Genomic DNA, 11,970 nt, shown 5'->3' with positions numbered 1-11,970 from the left:
ATGGACGAATTCTTCATCTGTCATAGCGGCCTCCGTGAGGAGGCGGGTGACTGGTGCTGCGGTGCTTGGTCCTCCTCGTTGCCGGAGGAGCAGTCTGTCGTGGATGCCGACGAGCCCGGAGAGTGAGGGCTGCGGTGCCATGATCTGCTTGATGAAAAACTGTCGCCGCCTCCGCTTCGGCGTGGAGAACCATGACTTTTGCATCGCTGCCGGAGTTGGAGATGCTCGAGGAGAAGGAGGGGCTCGGGGAGGACAAATGCATTGCCAGCGCACACTTAAATAGCCGTAGCTAGGCCATGCGAAGTGCTAGCTAGCCCGCTTCATTGCGGCGCGGCGGCCGGAGTTCGTTTCTCGGGACGCAGCATCCGCGTTAAAGCGGCGATCCTCGAGATGTCGTGTTCGCCAGTGCTGCCCTCCTGTCCGATCACGTCGTTCTGCTTCAATGCTGACCGTTGTATGCTTTGGGCCAGTATGAATGCGGCACGTGAAGCGATGTCGTGCATCGGACCGAAAGCAAGGGAGGGCGGATGAGATTTTTTTGATGGGGCAGATGCGGGTGTAACATCGGTCCGGACACAGAAAAGCCCCCTTTCGGTTTATCTCCAGTTTATGGAAAAAGTGTGTCCGAACTGCCGAACGAACTAATGTAGGACCATGTCGAACAGTAAAATACGTCCTAACCAAGCTGTCCGGACGAATGATTGCAGGCGGTTCGAGAAGACGCCCTGGTCAACCATAATGCGGTGTCAAAAACGTTTTTATATTATGAAACGAAGCAAGTAGCATTTACAGAAAAGCATCGGACGGGCATGCCAAAACAAAAATCGCTAATTCGTCAGCTCGCAGCACCGCCAGAACGGGAAATCCCTCGTGCACTATAGCCGCCCATTCAGTTCCTCCCCACTCTCGGCGCGAGAAAACAAGCATTATCCAAGCAAGAGGGCGCCAACTTGGGCGAGGAAAACGGAATCGCGAGCCTACTTGGTCACTCGCACACACTGAAACCCACAGCTGGTGGGCACTGCCCCCAGAAAGGAACCGGCCCGGCGACCATCACCTGGACGCAGATACCACATCGCGGCGTACGTACTCCTACGTCCAGCTGGGCGGCTGCTCCTGGACCGGAACCGCGCGTCGTCCGGCGAGGGCAGAAGAAATCCAAGCGGTTTTGGGCTGTCAATCAAAAGATCTACGTGCAGGGGATCTGGTATCCCTTGCTTGCCCGGTGGCTACCTCCCATGCCTCTTGTGTGCTGCCGATCGCTCATTGCTTCCTACTTCTTCATCCTCCGCTCGCCGAGATTCCGCCCTATAAATCCCACTAGCGCTCAGAATCCAGATGGAATGCACACACCGGAAGCATCTTATTAGAAGAAGAAGAAGAAGAAGAAGAAGAGCCAGCAAGAAGGAACGATATCCGTTCTGTCTGTTGGCGAGGCATGCCTGCTGCCGTCTCCGGGTGCCTCTTGGCGAGGAGCATGGCGAGCCACCACAACCACCACCGGCAGCGGGGAGCGGCGGCACTGCCGGTGATCAACATTGGCCGGCTCGGCGACAAGGACCCCGCCGCGCGGGCGCTCGTCGTGCAGGACATCGCCCGGGCGTGCCGCGACCGGGGGTGCTTCCAGGTTCGTGTCGTTCGTTAGCTGCTCTGCTTCTGCCTGTTACTACTAGCTAGTACTACTGCCAGTGCGCTCTGGATCCTCTGGGCCTCGTCCTCGGCCTCTGGCTCCAACGACACCTCAGCTTCCAGGTAGAGCTACTGTAAGTTACACGTGCTGACGTGGACCAGCGCATGCCCCGTTTTTATACTGCCGACAGTGATGACCTGGCACTAAGTTTATATATACGCCGAGATGCCAGTGCTGACACGTACGTACATACCATTCTGCTGCCTGCCTGAACGGACCTGAAGGTGACAAACCACGGAGTCAGCAAGTCCGCCATGGACAGCGCCCTGGAGGCGGCCTCGGAGTTCTTCGACATGCCCGCGGAGCGCAAGGCGGCGTTCGCCTGCGACGACATCCGCAGCCCGATCCGGTACGACACGAGCTCCAGGGACGGCATCAGCAAGGCCAGGTCCTTCCTCAAGCACTACGCCAATCCCCTCGACCACTGGGTCGACTCCTGGCCAACCCAACCGGCAACATACAGGTACTGCATCATCAATCCGCACAATGGAATCGTCTCCGTTGATAGGATGACCGAACAAATGTTGATCCGCAGGAAGAAGATGGGGACGTACGCGGTGGAGATACAGAGGCTGTCAATGCAGCTCATGGGGGCCATCGTGCAGGGGCTGGGGCTCAGCCCAATGTACCTTGAGGAGAAGCTCGAAGCAGGACTGCAGTTCATGGCGCTCAACAACTACCCGCAGGGGTCGTCCCGGGCGGGCGACACGGTCGGGCTGGCGCCGCACTCCGACATCGGCTTCATCACCATCCTGCTGCAGAGCTCGCCGGGGCTCGAGGTGACGCACCACGACGACGGCGGCGCCTGGACGCCCGTCCCGGTCATCCCGGGGGCGCTCCATGTCCACCTCGGCGACCACCTGGAGGTGCTCAGCAACGGCCGGCTCCGGTCCCTCCTGCACCGGGCCATCCTCAACACCGACGAGGCGAGGGTCTCCATCGCCAGCATCCACGGCGCGGCGATGGACGAGAAGGTCGGGTGCGCCGAGGAGCTCGTCGACGAGGGACACCCGAGGATGTACAGGGAGAGCAGCTTCCATGACTTCCTCGACTTCCTGCCCACCAACGTCAAGGCGTACCGGAGGTTCGTCGAGACCCTCAAGATCGACAGCGCTTAAATGGGAAACAAGTACGTACATTGGTTCAGCTCCACTAAGACGTGCATAGCTGAATGAGACTCTGCAGATAAGTGTCCATTTAGTTCTGTCAGTCTTACTGCTAGCTGGAGAACAAAATTACGGTTTAATTATGCCTCCATTATCAAGTATCTCAGTACAAATAAGGAAGTGTGGTATTAGCAGAGCTGGGTAGGCGTGTGATTAGCAGGGTGCTTTTTTTTTCACTCCATTTCTTTCTTTGGGGAAATGCAGCATGTCTGCATGTCTCTTCCATCAAAAGGAGGGTCAAAGGGACCTTGCAAGGTTCTTCCGGTTCTTTGGTACCTACATACACCATTTGTTGGTCAGTGCAGTCCTATGTGTGTGTCAGTTAATTTCACCTATTGAAATTTACTTTCTCATGAGATGTATTGCGCACGACATATATTAAATATACAATTTACTGTTTACCATTTGCTTGGTTTTCTTTATCTGTGCCCAAGCTCAAAATCTAAGAGAAACTGAGAAAGATAACTCTTGTGTTCTGAATACCTGTTTCCTGTGCTTCACATTGAACTTTATCATGTCCTTGGATGAAATTGTTCGAGCAAGGTGGTTCCACAGCATCAGGAAAACCAGTGTATATCTTCTGTAACATAAATTAAGTGGTAGTAAAAGTTATTGCTTTCAAGAACCCTAAAGGTTTATCTTACAAAAAAACCTAAAAGGGCATGACCAAAACATTTTTCACACATAAACTGTTAACTACTCATAGTGTCAAAAAACGTCTTGTATTATTGGGACGGAGGGAGTATTTGGAAGAAGTACAAGAGGAAGACGCTCAGGAAATATGTAGACAGACAAGAAAATCAGTTGTTCCCCAAAACAAGAAAACCAGTAAACAATGCAAAATATCCATAGCGGCTGATGTTATCAACTAGTACGCATGAGAAAAGTTTGCTGGTTGCGTACTGCTGGAGCTGAGATGTCGTGCTGTTGGCCGACCAAGAGAAAATATGAAAGCTAGAGATGCAAAAGGGTCATCTTTCATGGAGCCAGTGCAGCTAATTCAGTTGAATTTCTTTCTTTGGAAAGGAGGCTTAAGAAGAGGAAAAAAGAAAGGAGGATTAAGAAGAGCCTGACGTTCAACTAACGAAGTCATCAACTTACAAAGACCAAAAACATTAAAAAAAACGGAAGGAAAAAACAAAAATGGATGATACAAAGTGCTGCCCAAACAGCTTACAAACACCAACAACAACAGGCAAACAGCAGGGACTAGCAGATAAACTCAGTCTCCCCACATAATTCAACAACGACTTTGAACATAAACAACCTGAGAAAATGTTGTTTGGACGTACACCAGCCACGCAACTACGTTTCCTTTGCAAATATCAGTCTTCAGACCGAAAGTACCTTTGTTAGCTCAGAGCTCAAATGCTCCCGGTGTGAACAACAAAATAGAAAAAAAATGCTGATTTTTTTGGCAAACTCAAGGGATGTTTAGAGTGCTTGCAAATCATCATGAAATCACACGGATGGAAGTTATGGTAAAAAGACAAAATCAAAGCTCCAAAATGCGTTTGAAAGTACCATCTTCAGAGCATCGAATTTTTTTTGCCACAATTTTCACGAATGTGATTTCATGATGAAAACTCTACAAGCACTCTAAATATTCCTTAAAGTTTGCAAAAAAAGGAAATCAGATTTTTCTTATTTTATACTACCTTTTTTGAATTTACTGTTCATCCAGAGGATGCGAGCTCGCATGTAGGTACTTCGCGTCTGATTGAGACCTGTTTCTTTTTAAATGCAAAAAAAACTGGTTCTTTTTTTCTCAAAAGGGGAAAAAAGCGCGGATATCCACTTCGGTGCCCAGGCTCATCTGCTCCCGCTCAGAAAAAAAATCAAAATAAATACTAGAAAAATTCAAAAAATTCCAATTTTTTGTGTGATAGATAATTTGTCGCGTGAGGTCCGCTCCAAATTTCAATATATCTGGACATCTAAGTAGCTCTCGGCAAAAAAGATAAATCGGGGTCAAAACAGTGCGTGAACGGTAAACATTTTTGCAGACCCTGATTTTGTCTTTTTTGCCGAGAGCTGCTCAGATGCTCAAATGAGTTGAATTTTTGAGCAGACCTCACGCGTCAAATTATCTACCACCCAAAAAAATTGAATTTTTTTGAATTTTTCTTGTATTTGTTTTGATTTTTTTCTAAGCGTGAGTGTAGACGAGCTCGGGAGCCAAAACTCCGCGTCCAAGAAAGCATGGTGTAGCTGTCCTTCTCTAGAAACTGCATGGTGACGAACGACTAGTCAGAGTCGAATATAAATTCCATCCATTCAAAAGAGAAAAAAAAAAGGGAATCACATCGATCGAGAAAAGAAAACAGAAATACATTGCAGTGCCGGATTGCATTGCAGAAATACATCGATCGAGAAAAGAAAAAAGAAAACAGAAATACATTGCAGTGCCGGACCGAGAAAAGAAAAGAAAACAGAATCACATCGATCGATCGAGAAAAGAAAAGGGAACCCCAGCTGCAATCAATTGCAGCGCCGGATGAACGAAGAAGACGAGCGAGCCAAGACAGCGAGTGACGAGATCGATCGCGAGAACAACGCATTGCAGTGCAGAGTTGAAGCGAAGTTAGGCAGGAGGGCGTGCGGGGCGCACCTGTTTCACTTCCGGTGGCCGGCCGGCCGGCCGGGCTCGGTCGCCTGCCGGTCAGTCCCGCCGCCGATGCAGGTGCAGCCAGCAGCAGCAGATCATAAGATCCCTGTGCTCTCCTCTGCTCTGCTCTGGCGTCGCCGTTCCAGCTTACTCAAGTCCTCTTTTATAGTACTGGGCGCGACTCGTTTTCTCCGGCACCCGCAATGGTAGGAGGCTGGGATTTTGGGATTAGGGTCACGGCGACGTGTCGCGGCGCGGCGGCGGGAACGTGTGGCCACCGCGCGCGCTCGTCCAGGCCGGCGCTTTCCGTCGCGCCCAGAGACAAACCGGATATTTTCTCGCCAACTTGAACACGTTTCCTTTCTTGTTACAGGGTGTGTTCGATATTGGACGCCTCCCTCCACGAGCCGTGTCACAAACACATACTCCTTCCGTCCGAAAATACTTGTCATCAAAATGAATAAAAGGTATATATCTAGACGTATTTTAGTTATAAATACATTTTTTTCCATTTTGATAACAAGTATTTTCGGACGGAGGGAGTACTCATAAGGCATGGAAGGATGCTCATAAATCGATTATCAAAAAAAAAACCTGGTTTTTTAACACAACGACTCCATATACATAGAGTGGCCTCTGCTCATATTTATGTTTTCATTTATATAAGAACATCTGTGTTCCTGTGCTACCCCTTCTGTAAAACTAATGTAAGACTTTTTAGATTACTTCTAAAACGTCTTATAATAGTTTACAGAGGAAATATGTAAATAGAAACTAGACAAGTACTTTTTGCATGGTAATACGTGTCTCATTTATATCATAAGGATCATAGCATAAATTATATGTATATCAAACTGACAAAATTAAAAAGACAATATAATGCTAGCCTTCGGAAAAAAAACGTCAACCAAGAAAACAATTACAGTCAACAGCCAAGATTTTTTTACAATCAATAGTGAAGAAACCTCTGAGACACCAACGTAGCCACCAAATAAAAACATGACGAGTCACCTCCTCATCCGAACTTAACGCGACTCCAACACTAATATGCAGCATTGCGAATCTCCAAGGTGACTCATCATAAAAGAAAATCATTATCGTTGAACAAATCAAACCGGGCCAACACCCCAGACACGACATCGAACTCCAGATCTGACACCCCCATACGACTAAGACGTCGAAGGAGGAAACCATACATGTCATTCACAAACCACGAACCCACCACACGATCCACCATCTTCCAGATGTCGTCAAAGTAGACAACAATTTGGATCCGCTCCTGGACTACCTCCCAAGCTCCGTATCGGTGCTGGAGCAAATGTCGTCGCAACGGTGGAGCCCGAGGACACAAGTCCACCACGAGGATGTTGCCGCTACCACGACATCCTTTTTTTGGCGAGAAAACTTCTGACCTATTCATCTTCAATCATGGCAGTAGAACATACACCATAAATAATAAAAGTTACATCCAAATTCTAAACCACCTATTGACGACTACAAGCACTGCCACGAGTCGAAGTCCCGCTGCCGTCATTGCCCCTCCCTCGCTGGAGCCATAAAAACTTGTTGTAGTAGACAGTCGAGAAGTCGTCGTGCTAAGGCCCCATAGAACCAGCGCAGCAGAACAACAACCGTCGCCGATGAAGAGTAGCGTAGATCAAAAGGATCCAACCTGAAAACACATGAACGCAGACAAACTACAACTAGATCCGAGCAAATCCACCAAGGACAGATCCGCCGGAAACACATCTCCACACACCCACCGATGATGCTAGACACACCATGGAGACGGAGGCTAGGTGGGGAGAACCTTATTCCATGTTCAGGGAGCCATCACTGTCTCGTCTTCCTGAGCAGGACACAAACCCTAACAAAACACGAAGGAGCAACTGAAAATAGAGCCCTCCCGTCGGTGTCAAAACCGGCAGATCTCGGGTAAGGGAGCCCAAGCTATATGTCTGAGGACCGATGGTAACTATGGACAAATGACATAGTGTTTACCCAGGTTCGGGCCCTCTTAATGGAGGTAAAACCCTACTCCTGCTTGATTATATTCGAAGGGTATAGGGGTTACAAGAGTTGATCTACCACGAGATCGTATTGACTAACCCTAATTTGGCTAGCTTAGTAATGTTGGGATCTTGCCTCCGATCTAACCCTCCGGTTTATATAGACACCGGAGGGGCTTAGGGTTGTACAAAGTCGGTTAAACAAAAAGGAAATAACATATCCGGACACCTAGACTTGCTATCCACGTATACAGGAGTTCCTACTGGACACGAGTTATGATCTTCTATCTTGTATCTTGACGGCCCATCAGTCCGGCCCATATCCAATAGACCGGACGCCCGAGGACCCCATAATCCAGGACTCCCATAGTAGCGCCCTTGAACCAGTCTTCAATGCCGACGTGTTCGGCGCGCGGATTATCTTCGGCATTGTGAGGCGGGTTCCTTGAACAATATACGTCAGTTTTCCTCTATAAAGGAATTGTACCCGGCTTTGCATAGTTAACACAACTCTTAGCCGCGAAGGCAGGATATGTAAAAAATAAGAATAGTGTCTTTTACTGACAACTTTTTCGGCAAAGCGTCAGACTTGACCCTTCGATGTTTTGAACTGTTTTCATACCCCACGTTCCGTATTTCGAGGCCAAGCCCCATTGGCCCATCCTGTCAAAACAGAGATCATGCCCACTTAACACGAGATTGCTCATCAATAAGATTTGGGTAATCCAATCGTTTACGGCGCATGCTTCATTGGGAATAGGCAAGCTTCAAGGCACAAGTGGGGGGACGGTTGGCATTTTTACCGCTTATAAGAGGGCAATGGATTTCTCCTTTCTCCCCCACGCCTTCAAGTCTCCCAAGCTCTCAGTGCCCAAAAAGTTTCCGTCTTTCTCACCACCACCACCACCACCTCCGACCATGGCCGGATCTGGCTCCAAAGGCAAGTGGGAGGCCTCCTTCGTTACGGAGAAGGAGATAAAGGATCTCTGCAGTGCGGGATACCTTGTTGCCAACATCGCGCACAGGCTCCCCCCAAAGGTTCAAATCATTCCCACTCCGGAGCCCGGCGAACGAGTCGTCTTCCTTCCTCATTTCCTTAGAGGGTTAGGTTTTCCACTCCACCCATTCGTCCATGGACCTATGTTCTACTACGGGCTAGAATTCCATGATCTAGCCCCGAATTCCTTCCTCCACATCTCAGCGTTCATCGATGTGTGTTAGGCTCTCCTCCGCATTCACCCACACTTCGGCCTATGGCTCAAGGTCTTCAATGTGAAGCCGAAGGTGGTCGACGTGCAACACGCGGACTGCGGCAGAGCTATGATCAGCAAGCTGCCCAACACCATGTGGCCCAAGGGGGCCTTCATGGAGACCGTCAAGATCTGGCAACAGGAGTGGTTTTATATCACTAAGCCGCGCCGCACTTAGTGGGCGGTGATCCCAGAATTCAGATCTGGACCCCCCATGAGGCTTGTCTCCTGGACTACCTCCCAAGCTCTGTATAGGAGCTGGAGCAAATGTCGTGCAACGGTGGAGCCCGAGGACACAAGTCCACCACAAGGATGTTGCCGCTACCACGCCATCCTTTTTTTTGCGAGAAAACTTCCGACTATTCATCTTCAATCATGGCAATAGAATGTACACCATAAATAATAAAAGTTACATCCAGATTCTAGACCACCTATTGAAGACTACAAGCACTGACACAAGCCGAAGTCCCGCCGTCGTCATTGCCCCTCCCTCACTGGAGCCGGTAAAAACTTGTTGTAGTAGACAGTCGAGAAGTCATCGTGCTAAGGCCCCATAGGACCAGCGTAGCAGAACAACAACTATCATCGATAATGAAGAGTAGCGTAGATCAAAAGGATCCAACCTGAAACCAAATGAACGCAGACAAACTACAACCAGATCCGAGCAAATCCACCAAGGGCAGATCCGCCAGAAACACATCTCCACACATCCACCGATGATGCTAGACACAACATCGGGACGGGGGCTAGGTGGGGAGAACCTTGTTCCATGTTCAGAGGCCATCACCGTATCGTCTAACTGAGCAGGATACAAACCCTAACAAAACACGAAGGAGCAATTGAAAACAGAGCCCTCCCACCGGCAAGGGCCGAGATCCACCGCGCCGGCATGGCCCTAAGGCCACCGGAGATGAGGCGGACCGATGGCGGCGCCGGCGGGAAGCAGAGGAACCCTAGACCTTTCTTGCGGAGGAGAACAGACTGATTTCCAAATCCATCCCCAACCATAAGACCGATCGCCTCGTCGAGGAAGGATCTGAAAAAATCTTTATTCAGCGCCACCATCGCCGCGTCGTCGAAGCCAAGATGATGAACAATCTAAAAACCTAGACTATGAGGGCCGAAAAAGGATCCACACGCATGGGTCCGGCGACCCCCCTCACCACCGAGGTCATCGGTGAAGGGGAGCCGTCGGAGGATGGCAGCGGAGGAGCTCTCCTATCGATAAGGAAACTAGAAGTTGCATAAAAATAGATAAGTATGCCAACATATTATAATAATAATGATATAATGATAGTGGAGCATTGCTGTACATACGACGATCGTCCAACGCTCCTAGCAACACAAGAGAATGCCAGACACCAAGAACCAGTCTATGGTCACAAGTTACAGTCGGATGATTACAAGAGCTGTGGTACTCTCAGCCATCAAGACCAAACTATGATTTAACATTTTGATGTAGTATAAAGGTGCAATATACTTTCAGTGGAAGGTGATGTTTCGTTGATAGCGAGGCATCTATGATAACTTCGTTAACACTAGTAGAAAACGGGCCTTTAGTCCCGGTTCCAGAGGGTCTTTAGTCCCGGTTCTGGAACCGGGACTGAAGGGTCGGGACTAAAGCCCAAACCTTTAGTCCCGGTTCTCTTACGAATCGGGACTAAAGGAGCTCCAAGTGGCCACTGTCTGGAGCTCCACCTTTAGTCCCGGTTGGTGTTGGGTTTTTTGATTTTTTTTTTCTTCTGATTTTCAAATTTCTGAATTATTTGACAATTTAATATTTAATCACCCATCATCACCGCTCTCAAGTATGGACCACTCATTCCAAATCATCTAACTTCCTAGCTGGTCACCCATCCTCTCACTACCCCAGCCTAAGCACGCTTAACTTCCGAATTATATTCCCCCGTTTCCAAGTTTGCACTTCTTGTTTTCCTGACAATAGTATGCTGTCAATCCTATTAACCCTTAGAAGTTGAACTTGAGCATGAAGCACCGTTTGAGTTTGAAACTATTATTCTAAAAACAATAATTATTTAGTAACACTAATATTTATAGAATAAGTAGTTTGACCATAGTTTGAGCAGAGTTTGACCAAAAATTCAAAAAACTTAAATTTGAGGATAACTCTTTTTTCCTTTCAGAATTTGAGGATTCTAAATATTTGCAAAACGGCTATGGTGGTCAAAATCGGAACCGGGTTTTTTGTGCTGAACATTTTGATATATTATACGTTTTTTTTCGACATCGTATGCAAAAGTTATAGTTGTTTTACTTTTTTATAACACTTTTTGGCAAAACATGTCAAAATTTATGTTTTTTAGTTTTCCTAACTCGAAGATGTAGTAACATAACTACATCTCGAAGGATTTTATTTTTTGAAGTTTTTATCATTTTCTTTTTTTTCAAAAATGAAATGGCGATACCGGGGGGTGGGGTTAGAGTTTTAAAATTGTAGAACCCCTTTAGTCTGGGATGGTGTCCATCCAATTCTACCGTAGACTACATCTGCTAACACCCAGCTAGAGTCACAACTAAGGTTAACCAAGTCAGAGTCACATTCTATTAAGCTGGCAAAAAGAATTACTTTTTAATATAGCAAAACTAATTCTATCAACTATTATTAAAGGCTAAACAAATATTAATACAAAACAGTAGAAAAATTAATATTAATTAATTATAAAAATTTATCTACTATTGTCTAACAAAAGCATACTACAACAAGTTAAAATCTACAGAAAGAACTAACTAAAAATAATTGAAAACAACAATTAAAGGACTAAAACAACTATATAAGCAAAAAAAATCTTTTTTAATTAAAATCCTCATTTAAATTATTCTAAAAATAACCAAATAAATCTTACTGTGACAACAATCTAACATGTGACTAGGAGCAAAAAGAATTAAATTAAAAACTATTTTTAAACTCAAATTATTCACAATCTAGGGTTTGAAGCAAATTTGCACAAATTCATATTTAAATCATTTAAATTTGAAAACTAATGGCACAAACAGAAACTAGAAAAAAAATAAATCTAATGCAAAAAGAATCACTCAAAAACATCAAATATCCTAAAAGATATAAGCAATTCAAAGCAGAAACTAAAAACAAAAAACAAATTTCAGAACCCCTTTAGTCCCGGTTGGTGGCTCGAACCTGGACTAAAGTTGTAACCTTTAGTCCCAGTTGGTGGCTCGAACCGGGACTAAAGGTCTACTCTTTAGTCCCGGTTTGACACACCAACCG

At 46.8% G+C, this 11,970-nt stretch overlaps 1 protein-coding gene across 1 annotated transcript; it reads left to right on the top strand.

The window, feature by feature from the left end:
* Window positions 1-1,361: 1,361 nt before the first annotated feature.
* On the top strand, window positions 1,362-2,857 carry LOC123042604 (2-oxoglutarate-dependent dioxygenase 21, chloroplastic-like). Its single transcript, XM_044465027.1, has 3 exons — window positions 1,362-1,627; window positions 1,915-2,153; window positions 2,226-2,857. The coding sequence occupies exons 1-3, from the start codon at window positions 1,439-1,441 to the stop codon at window positions 2,806-2,808; spliced, it is 1,011 nt and encodes a 336-aa protein (XP_044320962.1). The 5' UTR covers window positions 1,362-1,438; the 3' UTR covers window positions 2,809-2,857.
* Window positions 2,858-11,970: the final 9,113 nt, after the last annotated feature.

This window comes from Triticum aestivum, chromosome 2B (assembly GCF_018294505.1).
Source record: "Triticum aestivum cultivar Chinese Spring chromosome 2B, IWGSC CS RefSeq v2.1, whole genome shotgun sequence".
Lineage (NCBI taxonomy): Eukaryota > Viridiplantae > Streptophyta > Magnoliopsida > Poales > Poaceae > Triticum > Triticum aestivum.
The sequence above is the reverse complement of the archived record's forward strand: the minus strand, read 5'-3'. Positions and strand labels throughout refer to the sequence as shown.